The sequence below is a fragment of the Tachysurus vachellii genome, chromosome 8 (assembly GCF_030014155.1).
Source record: "Tachysurus vachellii isolate PV-2020 chromosome 8, HZAU_Pvac_v1, whole genome shotgun sequence".
Classification (NCBI taxonomy): Eukaryota; Metazoa; Chordata; class Actinopteri; order Siluriformes; family Bagridae; genus Tachysurus; species Tachysurus vachellii.
The window spans coordinates 1,242,118-1,262,500 of NC_083467.1; the positions used below are offsets into that span (position 1 = coordinate 1,242,118).

The 20,383-nt window shown below is 43.0% G+C and overlaps 1 protein-coding gene across 4 annotated transcripts in view; it reads left to right on the forward strand.

Moving 5' to 3' along the window:
* Positions 1-578: 578 nt before the first annotated feature.
* The window catches only part of uggt2 (UDP-glucose glycoprotein glucosyltransferase 2), a 38,141-nt gene continuing 18,336 nt past the window's right edge, over positions 579-20,383 (forward strand). For all 4 annotated transcript variants that reach the window (XM_060875677.1, XM_060875679.1, XM_060875678.1 and 1 more), the window contains exons 1-23: positions 579-642; positions 3,515-3,645; positions 3,788-3,870; positions 3,953-4,083; positions 4,353-4,465; positions 6,226-6,403; positions 6,506-6,602; positions 6,716-6,788; positions 8,422-8,522; positions 10,590-10,689; positions 10,971-11,031; positions 11,167-11,258; positions 12,640-12,790; positions 12,882-13,001; positions 14,118-14,203; positions 14,321-14,456; positions 14,644-14,775; positions 14,893-15,057; positions 16,368-16,491; positions 16,590-16,688; positions 16,914-17,008; positions 17,398-17,607; positions 19,260-19,391. In XM_060875677.1, coding sequence (XP_060731660.1) covers positions 619-642; positions 3,515-3,645; positions 3,788-3,870; positions 3,953-4,083; positions 4,353-4,465; positions 6,226-6,403; positions 6,506-6,602; positions 6,716-6,788; positions 8,422-8,522; positions 10,590-10,689; positions 10,971-11,031; positions 11,167-11,258; positions 12,640-12,790; positions 12,882-13,001; positions 14,118-14,203; positions 14,321-14,456; positions 14,644-14,775; positions 14,893-15,057; positions 16,368-16,491; positions 16,590-16,688; positions 16,914-17,008; positions 17,398-17,607; positions 19,260-19,391 — 2,634 coding nt within the window. In that variant the 5' untranslated portion in view covers positions 579-618. The remainder of the gene's footprint in view (positions 643-3,514; positions 3,646-3,787; positions 3,871-3,952; positions 4,084-4,352; positions 4,466-6,225; positions 6,404-6,505; positions 6,603-6,715; positions 6,789-8,421; positions 8,523-10,589; positions 10,690-10,970; positions 11,032-11,166; positions 11,259-12,639; positions 12,791-12,881; positions 13,002-14,117; positions 14,204-14,320; positions 14,457-14,643; positions 14,776-14,892; positions 15,058-16,367; positions 16,492-16,589; positions 16,689-16,913; positions 17,009-17,397; positions 17,608-19,259; positions 19,392-20,383) is intronic.

The window sequence follows — 20,383 nt, forward strand, 5'->3', positions numbered from 1 at the left end:
TTCACTTGCTGATTGATACATACATTCTACCCCTTGACATGTGCCACTGTAATGAGATCATCAGTGTTATTTAATTCAGTGCTTTTAATGTTATTACTGTAATGTATAACTGTGTATAACAATATCAGCAGGTAGCAAAATGTTTATACTACAGTTGGAAATTAAATATTGCTATAGTCAATGTTGTCTGAATTGACTATAAATAAAAAAGTCACAAAATTCTGTTAAATTCTGTTAAAATAAAACACTTGCTCGGACTGTGTGGTTTAATTCCAAATGGCTGTATCTCCCCTTTATAAGTGTACTTGTCACTCTATCCAATCAGGGCTCATGCACACTATCTAGTGCACTTTATGTTCCCTTGTCGAGTTATTTGGAACTCAGCCTGCAGCATCACGGATTAAACCGTTTGTCGCCCTTAAAGGTGCCTGAGCGTTGAGTCTTACTATAATCATTTTTTACACGGAGATTATCAGGTAAAATATATTTCCAAATAACGACAGTTGAGTTAAAAAATAAAAAGCTCGAAAATTCCTCTATTTGTGTTTTTTTTAATCGCACAAATATATTTTTTTTATCAGGAGAGTTAAAACAGTACTAAAGTCTCAGGACCCCTGAATGGCGGCCTCCTGTGAAACCAGGGTAAGATTTATAATCAATATCTTTATCACACAAAGGAACAATAATCAGCACTGTTCCGCTTTCTGTTGCATGATATGAGGTTATAACTGAGACTGAAGCTCGACTCACGTGTAAATAACACGTCTAACATTTGCATCCTGCTTCATAAATCACAGCATCAATGAAATCAGCATTTATTTTCTTTCCCACCCGTTTTCATCCTCCATAAGTAATGAATGCACAACCTTTATTTTCTTTCTCACCCGTTTTGCTCCTCCATAAGTAATGAATGCACAACCTTCATTTTCTTTCCCCACCTTTTTCCTCGTCCATAAGTAATGAAATCAGCATTTATTTTCTTTCCCACCTTTTTTCCTCCTCCATAAGTAATGAAATCAGCATTTATTTTCTTTCCCACCTTTTTTCCTCCTCCATAAGTAATGAAATCAGCATTTATTTTCTTTCCCACCTTTTTTCCTCCTCCATAAGTAATGAAATCAGCATTTATTTTCTTTCCCACCTTTTTTCCTCCTCCATAAGTAATGATATCAGCATTTATTTTCTTTCCCACCTTTATTCCTCCTCCATAAGTAATGAAATCAGCATTTATTTTCTTTCCCACCTTTTTTCCTCCTCCATAAGTAATGAAATCAGCATTTATTTTCTTTCCCACCTTTTTTCCTCCTCCATAAGTAATGAAATCAGCATTTATTTTCTTTCCCACCTTTTTTCCTCCTCCATAAGTAATGAAATCAGCATTTATTTTCTTTCCCACCTTTTTTCCTCCTCCATAAGTAATGAAATCAGCATTTATTTTCTTTCCCACCTTTTTTCCTCCTCCATAAGTAATGAAATCAGCATTTATTTTCTTTCCCACCTTTATTCCTCCTCCATAAGTAATGAAATCAGCATTTATTTTCTTTCCCACCTTTTTTCCTCCTCCATAAGTAATGGATACACACCTTTATTTTCTTTCCCACCTTTTTTCCTCCTCCATAAGTAATGAAATCAGCATTTATTTTCTTTCCCACCTTTTTTCCTCCTCCATAAGTAATGAAATCAGCATTTATTTTCTTTCCCACCTTTATTCCTCCTCCATAAGTAATGAAATCAGCATTTATTTTCTTTCCCACCTTTTTTCCTCCTCCATAAGTAATGAAATCAGCATTTATTTTCTTTCCCACCTTTTTTCCTCCTCCATAAGTAATGAAATCAGCATTTATTTTCTTTCCCACCTTTATTCCTCCTCCATAAGTAATGAAATCAGCATTTATTTTCTTTCCCACCTTTTTTCCTTCTCCATAAGTAATGGATACACACCTTTATTTTCTTACCCCACCTTTTTCCTCGTCCATAAGTAATGAAATCAGCATTTATTTTCTTTCCCACCTTTATTCCTCCTCCATAAGTAATGAAATCAGCATTTATTTTCTTTCCCACCTTTTTTCCTCCTCCATAAGTAATGAAATCAGCATTTATTTTCTTTCCCACCTTTATTCCTCCTCCATAAGTAATGAAATCAGCATTTATTTTCTTTCCCACCTTTTTTCCTCCTCCATAAGTAATGAAATCAGCATTTATTTTCTTTCCCACCTTTATTCCTCCTCCATAAGTAATGAAATCAGCATTTATTTTCTTTCCCACCTTTTTTCCTCCTCCATAAGTAATGAAATCAGCATTTATTTTCTTTCCCACCTTTATTCCTCCTCCATAAGTAATGAAATCAGCATTTATTTTTTCACTAACAGACTTTTTGTCTGTGAACTGAAAATAAAATCACAGCAGCTCAGTTAAATGTCCTGTGTTGTGTTTAATGCAGAGGATTTAAAGCTTTTATTACAATGAGACACAAAGTAAAGTGTGAAATAAATACCAATAACCTCATACATTTCATGATCATAATCACTCATGTTTATTATTGACATTTGCACAATAATAATCACCAGGCAACTAAACCGATGATCGCTATAAGATCTCAGTTGTTAATATAATCCTGACTTTACAGGACTGTAAGAACAAATGTAATTCATTTGTATAAAATTTGTATAGTGTTTTTAATTACTGGAAATATACACGTTTATCCTTTCTATAAAGGAATGTTTTTTTAAAGGTATCTTTAATGAATGAGACTCTAAAAGGGAAACCGTCCTCCTCTCGATGATCCCACATCATTTCCCTTCTATATCTGTAGGGTTAAAAAGTGCAATCAGGAAATATGTTTTAGATTTATCATGATGATCGTGATGTATTCGGTTGAGGTTATTAAACCAGCTTTGCGTTCCCACGACACGTTAGTCGACTTTACCACATCACAACTCACCAACTCATGGAATTAATCCAGTCTAATTCAGATAGCTGGAAATGAATTAAGTTTAGACTATTTTGAGTCAGAACATTTTATCTTAATTCATTCATTCATTCATTCATTCATCTTCTACCGCTTATCCGAACTACCTCGGGTCACGGGGAGCCTGTGCCTATCTCAGGCGTCATCGGGCATCAAGCTAGGATACACCCTGGACGGAGTGCCAACCCATCGCAGGGCACACACACACACTCTCATTCACTCACGCAATCACACACTACGGACAATTTTCCAGAGATGCCAATCAACCTACCATGCATGTCTTTGGACCGGGGGAGGAAACCGGAGTACCCAGAGGAAACCCCCGAGGCACGGGGAGAACATGCAAACTCCACACACACAAGGTGGAGGCGGGAATCGAACCCCCAACCCTGGAGGTGTGAGGCGAACGTGCTAACCACTAAGCCACCGTGCCCCCCCACATTTTATCTTATTATTATATATATATATATATATATAGTTTAATGTTCTCTAATACTTTAATGTTGCAATTGTCATACATTCAAATTGTGTTTCTTTGAACTCTAGCATCAGATGATGAGGATCTTCAGCTTGCTGTTTGTCCTGATGCATTTACAGCATGTTCGCTCTGCGTCGAAGGGAGTCACGGCCAGTCTGAAGGCCAAGTGGCCCATGACGCCACTTTTACTGGAGACCAGGTAAAGCTGCTAGTGATAGAAAGATAGCGTCCGCTCTCATACACCACTGACTCAAGTTCATTCCCAGGCTTAAATGAAATCTCTGTACTTTATTGATCATGATTGTTATTTATTCATTATATCTATTTTCTCAAATCCGTAGTGAGTTTATCAGTGAAGGTGGAGATGACAAGTTTTGGCAGTTTGTTGATACTGTGAAGGAGTTAACGGTGTATAAACATGGAGGTAAAGACTAAAATCTCATCCATCCATGACTTTAGATTATTGTTGTGTGGAATGTTTGTTCACCGTCACTTCCCTTATCCAGAATCTGTTCGATCGTACTATAACCTGATCGTTAAAAAAGCCGGTCAGTTCCTGAGTGACCTCCAGGTCAGCCTGCTGAAGTTCGCACTGTCGCTCAGAGCCTACTCACCTGCTGTACATGCATTCCAACAGGTGACACACACACACACACACACACACACACACCGCACAACCTCATTAAGTGAATAAAATCTATGATCAAGTACTAATTCATCTCATACTGCTAAATGCCAAATGTGCCTAATCCCTCAGTGTTTTATTCAGAACGGTGACCTGAATATCAGCAGCCTACAGAACGTATTTTAAACAACTTTAAAAATAATCTTTTGTTTGGTTTAAATTGTACAAATTTATTTATTTATTTTATTTAAAAGCAAACATTTCCTTGGCCTTTTGTGCAGATTGCCAGTGATGAGCCACCACCAGAATCCTGCACTGCCTTTGTCTCTGTTCACGGCCTACATGCCTGCAGCACCAAGGACATGAAGAAGCTCCTGAAGGGGGCTACAGACAGGTAACACACCACAACACTTAGAGAGGGATATTATGGAGTGTGTGTTGTGAATGTGCTGTAACATTCAGTGCATTCACATTCACTCTTACATTAGAAGGTCCATTTGTACAAAGTCTAATGTTTCTGCTTTCCTGATGTTTCTACAGCTGACATTCAGCAGTTTCTAATCCATGGCTTCATTAATGCTAGATTAAATGTCCAAAATCACAAACCCAGAATTGTGAGACTGAGGATGGTGTTTTGTTTTGTTAGGTTCTAAGCATTTAAATGCCTCAATCATACACACTCAGATGACCCCCCAACACACACACACACACACACACCTCACTCACTCACACACACACACTCACTCACTCACTCACTCATACACACACTCAGATGACCCCCCCAACACACACACACACACACCCCCTCACACTCACTCACTCACTCATTCACTCACACACACACACACACACACACACACACACACACACACACACACACACACACACACACACACACACACACACACTCACTCACTCACTCGCTCATACACACACTCACTCACTCACTCACTCATACACACACTCAGATGACCCCCCCAACACACACACACACACACACCCTCACACTCACTCACTCACTCATTCACTCACACACACACACACACACACACACACACACACACACACACACACACACACACACACACACACACACTCACTCACTCACTCGCTCATACACACACTCACTCACTCACTCACTCATACACACACTCAGATGACCCCCCCAACACACACACACACACACACCTCACTCACTCACACACACACTCACTCACTCACTCACTCATACACACACTCAGATGACCCCCCCAACACACACACACACACACCCTCACACTCACTCACTCACTCACTCACTCACTCACTCACACACACACACACACACACACACACACACACACACACACACACACACACACTCACTCACTCACTCACTCATACACACACTCAGACCTCCTCCCCACTCACTCACACACACTCACTCACTCACACATACACTCACTCACTCAATCACACACTCACTCACTCATACACACAATCAGACCTCCTCCCCACTCACTCACACTCACACACACACTCACAAACACACACACATACACTCACTCACTCACTCACTCATACACGCACTCAGACCTCCTCCCCACACACTTACACACACTCACTCACTCATACACACACTCAGACCTCCTCCCCACTCACTCACACACACTCACTCACTCATACACACACTCAGACCTCCTCCCCACTCACTCACACACACACACACTCACTCACTCACACATACACTCACTCACTTAATCACACACTCACTCACTCATACACACACTCAGATCTCCTACACACACACACACCCACACACTCACGCACACACTCACTTACTGATACACTTACCCTTACTCAGACAACCACTCCCCAAAACACACACTCACTAAAGCCCACCTCAGCAGAATCTCACAGTTATAACCTTCAACCCAAACCTCCAGGTTGCGAACATGAGCTCATAGCAGGGCTTCAGTGACTGTGTGCGTATCCATCGAGAAAGTGTGAACAAACCACAACAGACCATTTTTTAAACACAGACAGCAGAATGTGTGAAAAGCTCACAGGGAGCCCGCAGGATCAAGTCCATGGACTCTACCAGGATACGTTGACCAGTTAAGTCCTGCACAGCAGCGTGTCTGTTGATTTAGTTTCACATTTTTGTATCTACAGGCCAAAGCCATACTTGTATAAAAACGATCATAAGTATCCAGGGGTCAATGGGTCGGAGCTTCCAGTCGCCATACTTTATGCTGAAATCGGCACCAAAAAGTTCAACACCTTCCATAAGGTTCTCTCCGAGAAGGCAGGAGAGGGGAAGCTGATCTACGTCCTGCGGCATTTCGTTGCTGTGAGTTTTTCTCATTAGTTAAACAATTTATTCAAAAAACAGTCAAAGAAACGATTTGTTGCTTGCGTGCGGTTCGTTTCGAGTTCTTTTGTGTTTCAACAGGAGCCTAAAAGGCAGCACATGCTCCTGTCTGGATACGGTGTAGAGCTGGCCATTAAAAGCACCGAGTACAAAGCTGTAGATGACACACAAGTTAAAGGTACACAATACATCCTGATACTAAGTTTATAAAATGAGATTTTATTGATTATCTTCACTACTTTCTGGAGATTATTAAGAGGGTAAAATTTTGTTGTTGTTGTTGTTTTTAAGATTTAAAATCAACCACCACTTTTGAAGAAGATGTCACAGATGACGTCCAGGGCTTTTTATTTGGAACGTTAAGGTGAAAATATATATAAGTATACGTCTAATGTTTCTTTTTCTCTTAAGTAATTTCCCTTTTAATTAAATACTGTGGTGTTTTAGAGTCAGAATGTCATCAGTTATATGTTTAAATCCCCGAAAGTAATACAAACACAGTTCATTATCTCCTCTCTGCAGGGAGTCTCATCCAGACTGTGTGTGTGTGTCTGAGGGGGTGTGTGTGTCTGAGGGGGTGTGTGTGTGTCTGAGGGTGTGTGTGTGTGTCTGAGGGTGTGTGTCTGAGGGGGTGTGTGTCTGAGGGTGTGTGTGTGTGTCTGAGGGGGTGTGTGTGTCTGAGGGTGTGTGTGTGTCTGAGGGGGTGTGTGTGTCTGAGGGGGTGTGTGTGTCTTTGGGTGTGTGTGTCTGAGGGGGTGTGTGTGTCTGAGGGGGTGTGTGTCTGAGGGGGTGTGTGTGTATGAGGGGGTGTGTGTGTCTGAGGGGGTGTGTGTGTATGAGGGTGTGTGTGTGTATGAGGGTGTGTGTGTGTCTGAGGGTGTGTGTGTGTCTGAGGGGGTGTGTGTGTCTGAGGGGGTGTGTGTGTCTGAGGGGGTGTGTGTGTCTGAGGGTGTGTGTGTGTCTGAGGGGGTGTGTGTGTCTTTGGGTGTGTGTGTGTATGAGGGTGTGTGTGTGTCTGAGGGTGTGTGTGTGTCTGAGGGGGTGTGTGTGTATGAGGGTGTGTGTGTGTCTGAGGGTGTGTGTGTGTGTCTGAGGGGGTGTGTGTGTCTGAGGGGGTGTGTGTGTCTGAGGGGGTGTGTGTCTGAGGGTGTGTGTGTGTCTGGGGGTGTGAGTGTCTGAGGGGGTGTGTGTCTGAGGGTGTGTGTGTCTGAGGGTGTGAAGGCATGTGGGTGAGGGTGTGTGTGGGTGTGTGTGTGAAGGCATGTGGGTGTGTGTGTCTGAGGGTGTGTGTGTGTCTGTGGGTGTGTGTGTGTGTGAAGGCATGTGGGTGAGGGTGTGTGTGTGAAGGCATGTGGGTGTGTATGTGTGTGTCTGAGGGTGTGTGTGTGTGTGTGTGAAGGCATGTGGGTGTGTATGTGTGTGTCTGAGGGTGTGTGTGTGTGTGTGTGTGTGTGAAGGCATGTGGGTGTGTATGTGTGTGTCTCGGGGGGGTGTGTGTGTGTGTGTGAAGGCATGTGGGTGAGGGTGTGTGTGTGTCTGAATGTAATACAAACGCAGTTCATTATCTTCTCTCTGCAGGGAGTCTCATCCAGACTGTGTGTGTGTGTCTGAGGGTGTGTGTGTCTGAGGGGGTGTGTGTGTCTGAGGGGGTGTGTGTGTCTGAGGGGGTGTGTGTGTCTGAGGGTGTGTGTGTGTCTGAGGGTGTGTGTGTGTCTGAGGGTGTGTGTGTGTCTGAGGGTGTGTGTGTGTGGCGACCTGTGTGTCTGAGGGTGTGTGTGTCTGAGGGGGTGTGTGTGTCTGAGGGGGTGTGTGTGTCTGAGGGGGTGTGTGTGTCTGAGGGGGTGTGTGTGTCTGGGGGTGTGTGTGTCTGAGGGCGTGTGTATGTCTGAGGGTGTGTGTGTGTCTGAGGGTGTGTGTGTGTGAAGGCATGTGGGTGAGGGTGTGTGTGTGTGTGTCTGAATGTAATACAAACGCAGTTCATTATCTTCTCTCTGCAGGGAGTCTCATCCAGAACTGCAGGAACAATTAGGGGAACTGAGGAGGCATCTGTTGGAGAGCACGAACAACCTGGCGCCTCTCAAAGTGTGGGAGCTGCAAGGTAAACACGCTGCGTTTATTCTTCAACCTAGAGTCCAGGGCGCTGCGTGCATCCAAGCAGCTTCACCACGCAGGGTGAGGACGGAGATCTGTGTACACCTTGAGAAACGTCCGAGTGATGAATGAAGAAGCCGTACGAATGTGTGAGTTTGGTGCAGTGATCTGTTCTGCTCCTGCGTACTGACTGCTGAACAGATGCTAATAGCCTGCACCAAGTCGTCTTGGTACGGTTTGTGCTTCGAGGACGACTGTGAATTTTATGTATTTAATAAGAATTAATTAGAAACAAAATATTTCTAATCGGATCATTTTCATACCGTTGTGTAAACGAAGCAGTTTTAAATAAACTGCTTTTCATTTTCACAGCTATAAAAAACATGAAAGCAAAATACTGATTTATTTATTCCTCTTGAATATATTACAGTTTACTACAAAATTTTAAAAAAGGATGAGGATCCTTGTGTGGGGGTGTGTGTGTGTGAAGGCATGTGGGTGAGGGTGTCTGTGTGTGTGTGTGTCTGAGGGTTTGTGTGTGTGAAGGTATGTGGGTGAGGGTGTGTGTGTGTCTGTGTCTGAGGGTGTGTGGGTGAAGGCATGTGGGTGAGGGTGTGTGTATGTGTGTGTCTGAGAGGGTGTGTGTGAAGGCATGTGTGTGAGGAGGGTGTGTGAGGATGTGTCAGGAGGGTGTGTCTGTGTCTTAGGGTTTGTGTGGGTGAAGGCATGTGTGTGAGGGTGTGTGTATGTGAGGATGTGTGAGGAGGGTGTGTGTCTGAGGGTGTGTGTGTGAAGCCATGTGGGTGTGTGTGTGTGAGGGTGTGTGAGGAGGGTGTGTGTGTCTGAGGGTTTATGTGGGTGAGGGTGTGTGAGGAGGGTTTGTGTGTGTGAAGGCATGTGTGTGTGTGTGAGGATGTGTGAGGAGGGGGTGTGTGTGAGGGTATGTGTGTGAAGGCATGTGTGTGTGGGTGTGTGTGAGGGTATGTGTGTGAAGGCATGTGTGTGTGTGAGGGTGTGTGTGTGTCTGAGGGTGTGTGTGAAGCCATGTGGGTGAGGGTGTGTGAGGAGGGTTTGTGTGTGTGTGAAGGCGTGTGTGTGTGTGTGTGAGGAGGGTGTGTGTGAGGTTGCGTGTATGTGAGGATGAGTGAGGTGGGTGTGTGTGTCTGAGGGTTTGTGTGTGTGAAGGCATGTTGGTGAGGGTGTGTAAGGAGGGTTTGTGTGTGTGAAGGCATGTGGGTGAGGGTGTGTGTGTGAGGAGGTGTGAGGAGGGTGTGTGTGTGAAGGCGTGTGTGTGTGAAGGCATGTGTGTGTGTGAAGGCATGTGTGTGTGTGAAGGCATGTGTGTGTGTGTGTGTGAAGGCATGTGTGTGTGTGTGAAGGCATGTGTGTGTGTGAAGGCATGTGTGTATGTGAAGGCATGTGTGTGTGTGAAGGCATGTGTGTGTGTGAAGGCATGTGTGTGTGTGAAGGCATGTGTGTGTGTGAAGGCGTGTGTGTGTGAAGGCGTGTGTGTGTGTGAAGGCATGTGTGTGTGAAGGCATGTGTGTGTGTGAAGGCATGTGTGTGTGTGAAGGCGTGTGTGTGTGAAGGCATGTGTGTATGTGAAGGCATGTGTGTGTGTGAAGGCATGTGTGTGTGTGTGTGAAGGCATGTGTGTGTGTGAAGGCGTGTGTGTGTGAAGGCATGTGTGTGTGTGAAGGCATGTGTGTGTGTGTGAAGGCGTGTGTGTGTGAGCATTATTTCTAACCCTGACTTATTCCCTGTTCCACACACAGCCCCAATAATTCACTTGAAAGATCTTTTAATGTTGCACCAAATTCAGGTCACCTGCACAAGCTCAGTGTCACAGTGTGTTAACAGTGTATTCACATCATGCTGCGTCACAGTTTAAAGCCCCCGCACTTACGCTTCACTTACGGTCTTCTGTCACCAATCTGTCATCATATTTAATTCTAATTTATTTTCTCCTCAGTGACCGTGTGATTAAGTTTGTGATTAAATCTGATTGGTGATTTATTTTCTACAGATACTTGGAGGACTAAATTGTGTCTCGTTACTTCTTCTCTCTCAACAGACCTGAGTTTCCAAGCGGCGACCCGGATCCTGTCAGCGCCGAAGTTCGATTCCCTCAAACTGATGCGAGATCTCAGTCAGAACTTCCCCGGCAAAGCCAGGTTATAAAAAAAAGCCGTGAAATAAAATAATTGCTTTTGATCCTGTGTAAGATTTCTGATTTGATCGTCGGCTCGTTCGGTGACGCAGAGTCGATTTTTATTGTGTGACGGTGCTTGGGAAAGCTTTATGTGCTGCACAGGAGAAGTGCTGATGTGGTGGCTGTTTACAGTGAGTCAGCTCAGCAGATAGAACACCTTAAAGAGGGCAGATTTCTAGAGATTAAAAAAACGGGTGTTTTTATGAGCTCATGGTGACTGTGCATGTTTTACTGTCCCCACAGATCACTGACCAGAGTGACTGTAAACCAGGAAATGAGGAAAGAAATTGAGGAGAACCAAAAGGTGCAGTTTAATAACTACTGCTTGTAAAAATCCATCCAAGGTCCATCCTTGTTCCTGTCGAGTGTCTCTAGGAACCTTATTTTCGAGTAGATAACAATATAACAGATAGATTTGTTCTTCTACTTTGTTCCTCAGCGACTGAGCAAATCTTTGGGACTTCGCCCTGGTGACGCTAGTCTCTATATTAACGGGATGCACGTTGATCTGGACCTTCATAACCCCTTCAGGTACGACCTCAGCATCTACACCCTTATTGTAGTGTATGAGTTAATAACAGCTTAAATGTATTTATGAACACATGGAAATAATTAAGTGAAGTGACGTGACGTACGGCTAAGTACGGTGACCCATACTCAGAATTTGTTCTCTGCATTTAACACATCCAAAGTGCACACACACACACAGCGGTGAACACACACACACAGTGAACACACACCCGGAGCAGTGGGCAGCCATTTATGCTGCGGCGCCCGGGGAGCAGTTGGGGGGGTTCGGTGCCTTGCTCAAGGGCACCTCAGTCGTGGTATTGCCGCCCCGAGACTCGAACCCACAACCTTAGGGTTAGGAGTCAGACTCTCTAACCATTAGGCCACGACTAGGCCAAAACATTTACACCTCTTGATCTTCATTTTTTCTGTATTTACTCAGCAACTCAGACAGTTCCTGGACCTTTTAAACCTTAGATCTTTTAAAGTTCCTTAGGATCATATTGTCATTTTTCTTTAAAACATTTTTATTTAGAACTACAGGAGATGCAACCTCTTGAGCCAAGTGTTCTGCCTCTAAGAACAGCCTTCTGGGTGAAGCTCCTTCAGGAAGCTGGTTGAGAAAATGCCAACAGTATAAAATAGTAGAGAGAGAAAAATTAATTGGTCACTGCATATTGGTCACTGTGTTGTTTCACAGACTACAAATTTAGCCAATTTTAGTCAGTTTTTCAGCACCAGGCTGAATCTGTTCGATTAGACATGAAAAGGTATCAACACAGACCTTGTGCACTTAATATCGTCTCTGTCGGGCGGAAACCTCGTATGTCCAAATTTGGTCAGTTTCATATTTTTTCACATATCGATGCTATTGGTCAGTCCCCACGTGGGTCTGTTATTTTTACAAGTTATTAACCAATCTAAAGTCTTGAAAATAGCTTGAGCGCAAATCTCATAACTCCATTGGACACTTCAACTGTCCACCTCTTCCTCACTCCGTGGGAGAGCTTCACGTCATATTTCTCCTCAAGAAGAGTGGCAACGAATCAACACGTCTTCTGAGGTAAATGTCTTCAAAACACTGGGCTCAAAGAAAAAAAAATCTTGACCCCCGCTAGTTCTGGTGCTCGTCTGAGGACAGGAATTTAGCGCAAGACAATCCACTGCAACGCGGACTAAACCCTGTGTACTGCAGATAAGGTACGGCGTTTTTTTAATTTCCTGAAAAATAACGGTTTTGGAGATACGAGGATTCCGCCTGACAGCGACGATATACAGTACATATCGGGTTAGGGTTAGGGTTTAGTGAGGGTTAGGGTTGGGGTTAGGGTTAAGGTTAGTTTAGGGTTTCCCTAACCCTAACCCTATGGCTAGTCCACCTTACTCTATTTCCACTCGGCAGCATACTGGACATCATCCGAGGAGAGGCGAAGCTTCTGGAGGGGCTTCATAACCTCGGAATCACCGGCACTACGATGGGCAAATTTCTGCGCCTTCCTGTGACCACTGTGGAGGACAGCTACGCTCTGGACATCCGTCACTCTGCCATAATGGTGAGGCTGATAAAAGTCAGGTTAAGTGATAAAACGAGCATATTTTAATGTACCGTTCGTGGGTCATTTTACATTTATTTTTACATTTCAGTGGATTAATGATATTGAGACAGACTCCACGTACCGGAACTGGCCCTCCAGCATTCAGGAGCTGCTCCGAGCCACTTTTCCCGGTGTGATTCGACAAATCCGAAGGAACTTCTTCAATTTGGTTAGTTAGAATCTAATGCAGGTTCAACACTACCGTTACACACTCAACACAATGAACACTTTATTAGGAACACCTTGCCACCTGTGGCTTGTCTTACCACAAACTATTAAAATGATCATTGTCGCTGATCATGTGGATCTGTTCATGACCATGATTTATCTTCTTGCTGGAAGCAGCGAGCAAGTAGATCGTGAACCATGAATCAAAGACAGAGTCGTCTCAGACTGGTTTGATGAACATCAGTGTCTTTCCCAGAAACCAGATCTGAATCCAGTAGAGCACCTTTTGGGATGTGTATATATATATATATATGGCAAAAAGTAGTCCCAGGTGTGGACACCTGACCATCATGCCCATATCTGGTTCTTCCACAAAGTTGAAAGCACACCATCGTCTTTGTTCCAGAACAGATAAAGTCCTCGTGCATAAACGAGGTCAGTAAAGTTAGTATAGAAGAAGTTCTGTGTCCTGCCCAAATCTATCACCTTAACCCCAGTGATCACCTTTTAGGATGAACTGGAACACCAGACCTCCTCACCCAACATCATACCCCAAAAGAAGTTTCTTCTATCTGAATGAACACAAGACCCCACAGTCATGCGCTAATATCTATAGGAAAGCCTTCACAGAAGCCTTCACAACATCTGGTCAGGTGTCCACATCTGTTTGGTGATATGGTGTTCATATAAAGTTTCATCTATGGCTGATTTTTCTGCATCAATTCCAGTAATCAATATTATATTCGGGGGCACGGTGATATTTCCCGCCTCCACCTTGTGTGTGTGGAGTTTGCATGTTCTCCCCGTGCCTCGGGGGTTTCCTCCGGGTACTCCGGTTTCCTCCACCGGTCCAAAGACATGCATGGTAGGTTGATTGGCATCTCTGGAAAATTGTCCGTAGTGTGTGATTGCGTGAGTGAATGAGAGTGTGTGTGTGTGTGTGTGCCCTGTGATGGGTTGGCACTCCGTCCAGTGTGTATCCTGCCTTGATGCCCATTGACGCCTGAGATAGGCACAGGCTCCCCGTGACCCGAGGTAGTTCGGATAAGCGGTAGAAGATGAATGAATGAATCAATATTATATTCTGCTTATTTATTTATTTATTTATTTTTACCAGGTTCTGTTTCTTGACCCAGTTCAGGAAGACAGCATTGAGCTAATCAGATTAGCCGAGCTCTTTTACAAGCACAAGATTCCTCTCAGGTCTGTCTCTGTTCTCACCAGTCAGTACATTTATGAAACTCTACCACTGATTTCTTGATATACTTTAACTTTAGCTAATTTCTGTCTTTATTTCTTCTTTTTCCAAATTTCTTTCAGGATCGGATTCGTCTTTGTTGTCAACACGGACGAAAAGGTTGATGGTCACACAGACGCTGGTGTTGCTTTCATCAGAGTGTTGAACTATATAACAGAGGAGTATGACATCACCCAGGCTTTCTTATCCATGGTGTCTGTGAGTAGGTCTTCTTTTTTTTCTGCTTTTACTTTTCTTGAAGACTATATGATGGTTTACAACCTTCGTGCACTCTGATGTGTACAGAAATATCCATTTGATCCACGATATCATCAGAAGAGCTAATCAGATCATCTCAGAGGCGTTAATAGAGCTGTCAGATATCTAAATCTCGATGCACTTACAGATGTACAACAAAGTGGATGTTGGAGATTCTTTATCAGTTGATGCTGTCACATCATATCTGAAGAAGAAATTTCCAAAAGCTAATGCTGCCAAAATCCTTGGGGTGGACTCGAGCTATGAAGATAAAAGAAAGGTATAAGATGCTTGTTGTTTTTACACCTCCAGTTATTTGGAGTTGTAGACTCGGTGTCCCAGTTAGTGTCCAGGTTATTGACTTAATGTAATGGTTTGTGCTGGTCTGATCTTCTAGGCTGGGGCAGTTTTCTACCGAAAGAGTGGGCTGGGTGCTCTTCCTGTGGGGCTGTTTAACGGGGTTCCACTCAGCACCGAGGAGATGGACCCAGACGAGTTGGAGACCATCCTGCTCCAGCACATCATGGATGCCACTAACTTCTTCCAGAGAGCCGTCTTCATGGTATTCAGCATCACAATCTTCTTAACGTTCTACATACAGTATAGCCATATAAAGTACAATCAGTCATTTCTAAATGTGAATTGTTTAAAAGTTGACATTTACGTATGCAAATAAGGCTTCGTTTAATTAAATACGAATACATTTGCATATTTCGCAAAAGACAAAAATATCATCTTTGGTTGATGCTAGAATTAAAATGTTGTTTTTTTTTATTTGAGGATAATCTATTGAATGTATAATTTCTTTATTGTTTATAATCAGTACCATCCAAAGATGTAATATTTCAATATAAAATACTTCTTTAAGATTCTTTTAATGAAGCGGGTCAAGTAGAAGCCAAGAATATACTTTTACTATATTAGATATTAGGCATATATTAAATAAGACTTTAACAGAAACATGGTAAAAGATAAAAATCATAGCAGTTCAAATGTTTGCTTTAAATGTGTGTGTGTGTGTGTGGTGTGTGTGTGTGTGTGTGGTGTGTGTGGGTATGTGTGTGTATGTGTGTGGTGTGTATGTGTGTGGTGTGTGTGTGTGTGGTTTGTGTGTGTGTGTGTGTGTATTTGTGTGTGGGTCTGTGTATGTGTGTGTGTGTATTTGTGTGTGGGTCTGTGTGTGGTGTGTGTGTATGTATGTATGTGTGTGTGTGTGTGTGTGTGTGTGTATGGTGTGTGTGTATTTGTGTGTGGGTCTGTGTGTGTGGGTGTGTATGTGTGTGTGTATTTGTGTGTGGGTCTGTGTATGTGTATGTTTGTGTGTATGTTGGAGTGAAGGTGTCTAAATCTGGTGTTTGAAGAAGACTTTCACCCAAATGATGGGTATGTGCAAACAAATACTATGTTAATTACTTCATGTGTTCCAGGTACCAGATAATAAGTTAATTAACATGTCTAGATGTAAGTATTAGGAACAGAAAGCTTAGATTCTTGGGGTTAGGGTTAGGATTAGGGGTTAGGGTAAATTTAGGATTAGGGGTTAGGATTAGGGGTTAGGATTAGGGGTTAGGGTTAGGATTAGGGGTTAGGGTTAGGATTAGGGGTTAGGATTAGGGGTTAAGGTTAGGATTAGGGGTTAGGATTAGGGGTTAGGGTTAGGGTTAGGATTAGTGGTTAGGATTAGGGGTTAGGGTTAGGGTCATCTTTTGATCTTAATCCCAGATGTCCACAGTGTATAGTGAAAACAATCAAATTGAACTTGACGTCCCGATACTGACAGATGGGACCGTAAACATTCTCCAATCACTCATAGACTTAATAGGATTTAATAGTTTAAAAGTTTTTGTTTTTTTTGTTCGTTCCAATTACCAGGGTCAGATCTCTGAAGGTACGGATGTGGTTGACTTCCTGATGGAGCAGCCTAATGTAGTTCCACGCATTAACCCTCTTATTCTAAGCTCAGACAGGAGATATCTGGACTTCACCGCATCTCCAGGTAACACTGAATCGTTAACGTCACCTGTAGCACCGGCACCTTCTACGTTCCTCACAAGACGGCTTCGAAAAACTTTGTTTATCTCTAAAAACCCGCAGTTACCGACGACTGGGACGATTCGACGATGTTCTCGTTTCTGGACTCCAAGGACAAGACGGCTGTCGTCTCAAAGAGAATGAAGTATTTCACAAAGCATGGTAAGGGTCAGTCAGAAGAGAAGGTTTAGTTTCTTGATGGAATTGTTTATTTTTCAAGCTTCTTTTCAGCTGATCTTCATGTCTGTGTTTGTCACGTTTTAATGGTCTGTTTAGTGTTTGCTACTGATATAAGCCTTCATTTTAATTTGAATTTTTATCAGTTGATTTGTCTCGGATTAGATACACGTGAGATACAAGTTTTAACGTGCTGTTGTTTTGCTGTAGAAGAGGACATGGTGTACGGAGTGACCTTTTGGATCGTTGCGGATCTCGAGCGAGCCTCCGGAAGGCAGATTCTGCTAAATGCATTAAAACATACGGTGAGCTCTTTGCTTTTGTTTGCAATTTGTCAAAGCTCCATTAAAGTACAGAAGACGTATAATATCTACGTGTACATGCTGTCGCAAATACACGTCACACGTCGTACGTCGTCTTTCGTCAGGTTAACGTGGCAGTGGTGTTGAGTGTGTGGTGTAAAGTGCTCTAAATTCTATTAAAACGTCCAGAGGTTTTATTCTCATTTTTTTTATATTTTAATGAGTCAATTTGCAGATGCAATGAACTCCATAATAATAAAAAATAAAATTCCCTAAATATACAACAAATTTCTCATTAGACCAATGTAGATGCTGTGACTCCTTTGTTTATGTCTGAAAAGTTTTATCGCTGTTCTCTTTGCGTCATTAACCTTTAATTTGTTTGCTTGCAGAAGTCCAGTAGTTCCAGTAGTCGTGTTGGTGTGATTAATAACCCCAGCGTCCGGCCCACAGAAGACAACAGCGGCTTATACAGAGCCATCTGGGCCTCGTTCGTCACACAGAGCACCAAGAACACCCTACAGTTCACCCTAAAGCTTCTCAAAGAAGAGACTGTACAACTCCTCACACAGGGCACCAAGATTAAAGATCTACTCTTAAATGTTAGTAGTGCTGACGGTGACCATTTCTACCAGAGTTACTTTATTTTATCTGACACTGCTTATGCATTCGACTCACAGACTCACAGTTGTGGCCTAATGGTTCGAGAGTTTGACTCCTAACCCTAAGGTTGTGGGGTCGAGTCTCGGGCTGGCAATACCACGACTGATGTGCCCTTGAGCAAGGCACCGAACCCCCCAACTACTCACTGGGCGCCGCAGCATAAATGTCTGCCCACTGCTCCGGGTGTGTGTTCACTGCTGTGTGTGTGTGTTCACTGCTGTGTGTGTGTGCACTTTGCACTGTGTAATCTTTCATGTGTCATCATGCGTGCAGAGTTTATACCCTTGCTGATGGTGCACGGTTTAGCCGTACAGTACGAGATGAGATCTTCATTGATCCACGTGTCTCCTCAGATAACGAGCCAATTTGGAACGGATTAGTCATTGACGACATGTCGCCCTTAAATTCTCTTAAATTCCCTTCTGTTTCACCTTTTTAAATGTTAAAGCTGAGCTGTAGAATGAGCTGTGAGGATGAGATGAGAAGCAGTATATGAGCCTGGTGTCCTGAGAGCTTGTGCTGCAGGATTTTTATGATTATGCTGATAACAGCATTTTTTTTTCTCCTCTCTCCTTTGGGGGTTTTGTGTAAATCTGAATAATCTGTGCCTGCAAAGCACATTGACACAAAAGCCAATGTTTAATCGCCAGTATAATCAATATTACACCTCGGTTGATTATCATATCTTACTGTAAGTACAACCCTAAATGATTAGAGTTTTTTGCTTTGGGGTCAAAAACTATGAGCCAAAAATTATGTTTTGTGTCTTATTCCATAAAATTCCATAAATTAAAGGTGAGGTCTCCGATTTTTGAAAGCCAATGTTGACATATAAAATCACCAAAACAAACACGCCCCTAACCCAAACGGGTCCCACCCCTGTATTGATAGCTCCGCCCACACATACGTACGTAACCCAGGCAACTAATGGAAAGAAATGTGTCTATCATAGCTGAAGGGAAGAACAATACGATTGTAGATAAACAAACAAGCAAAAATGACACACAAGCATAATCATGTAAAGGACAAAGGCATATATTAGTTCTGTGTAACAAAACAAAACCAACGTTACTCACCTATCGAGAAGGAAAAAAGCGCCTCGGCGTCTTAAGTAAAGTTGGTCACATATTCACAGATTGGAGTTTCCCGAGTCAATAACTGTGACCAACTTCCTGCTCCTTCAGTTCTCTCCAGCGCTGGAAAGCTGATCCTATATTAACACGTCCTACTTCTTACCTTATCGTAAGTCTTTCTTCGCTTTCTTTCTTTGTTTTTATCCTCCATGTCAATGTTAAAACCGCTTTCTGCTAATGTCACACATGCGCACTGAACACTCTCTCCGCCCATATTGACAAGACACGCCCCTTTCTGCTCATTGGCTACACGTTTGTTTTGATTATTCGGCCCGACTCTGAAGCGTTTTCTGAAGCATTTCTCAAAAATCGGAGACCCCACCTTTAAGCAGGTTGTAACCAACATATTGGTAATAAATGTTATTGTAGTTTTTTTATATATGTATGGCTTAGACAAATGTCTGTGTGTCCTACATTTATTGATCAGACTGACATGTGTATGTATTGCTGTGCTGTAGGACATGGACCAGGATGCCTTTGAGAAGAAGTTCAACACTATGGAGTTGGGCTTTTTGCACAGCCAGCAGAGATTCTGTCAGGAGGTCCTGAAGCTGAAGGCAGGGCAGACGGCTGTGGTCAGCAACGGCAGGGTGAGACTAGTTTATAGACTGTCTACTAATAATGCTGCATGAAATATAATGAGCCAAAGCTTGTAGTAAAATTACTTAGTTTTATAAACTATTAAAAATAACAAACATGGCAACCCTTTGCCTTTAAACTGCATCATGTCTTTATGTCACGTAGTTTTATTTGGAAACCGATCGGTCGGCTGTTTTAAGAATCCTCTGTCCGAGACATCTTCGGGGATGTTTTCTTCACAAAAGTAATTTGTAATTATTCCACAGCGGTGTAAAATTCTCCATCTCGATCGATCAGACGTTGTTTGTATTCTATAACGGCAGCTCTGAGCGGCGCCACTGCAAGGACTTCGATTAATGCTCCTGTACTAAAGTTAGTGTTTCTGTAGTGACGAATCATTCTCAGTGACTAAACAGGGGAAAGGTTTCGTGTCGTCCAACGACGCTTTTGGCGTTCCACGAGCTCTTCAGTGCATTCTTTCTTCTTACAAATGGTCGATCTGGTCGTGTCTCAGATGTCTGATCTTCACTGGCAGCTCATGGGGCAGTTATTTGGAAATAACAGGATCAGATGCCACACTTAAAATCAACTCCATTTCTTTCATGAGCTTGAAGTGAAACGGTGATGGAATAACACACGCCTGTCTGGGAAATGGCCGAAAAGCCAGATTACTTTTGGTACAGTGGGAACGCGTATTAAAAAAAAGGCACTAATCCCCACAGTGTTTACCTGAATCGGATGTAATATTTATTCTACAATCTAACAGCTAAAATAACAATAAATGTGTCCACATATTGACTGTATCAATCGACTGAAGTGAGTATTGATGATCCGTGATCCCTGTCTGGCTCCTACTGCCACACGGCCTGGCATCTCAATCCTCCCTCCCTGTAAATACTCAGCATGCAACGTTCTCCTTCAAGGTCACAGGTGAGTGTGTGTACGGTGTTACACACACTGTCGTCTCTCAGCCTTTCTAATAGTGTGAAAGCGCAGGCAGGCC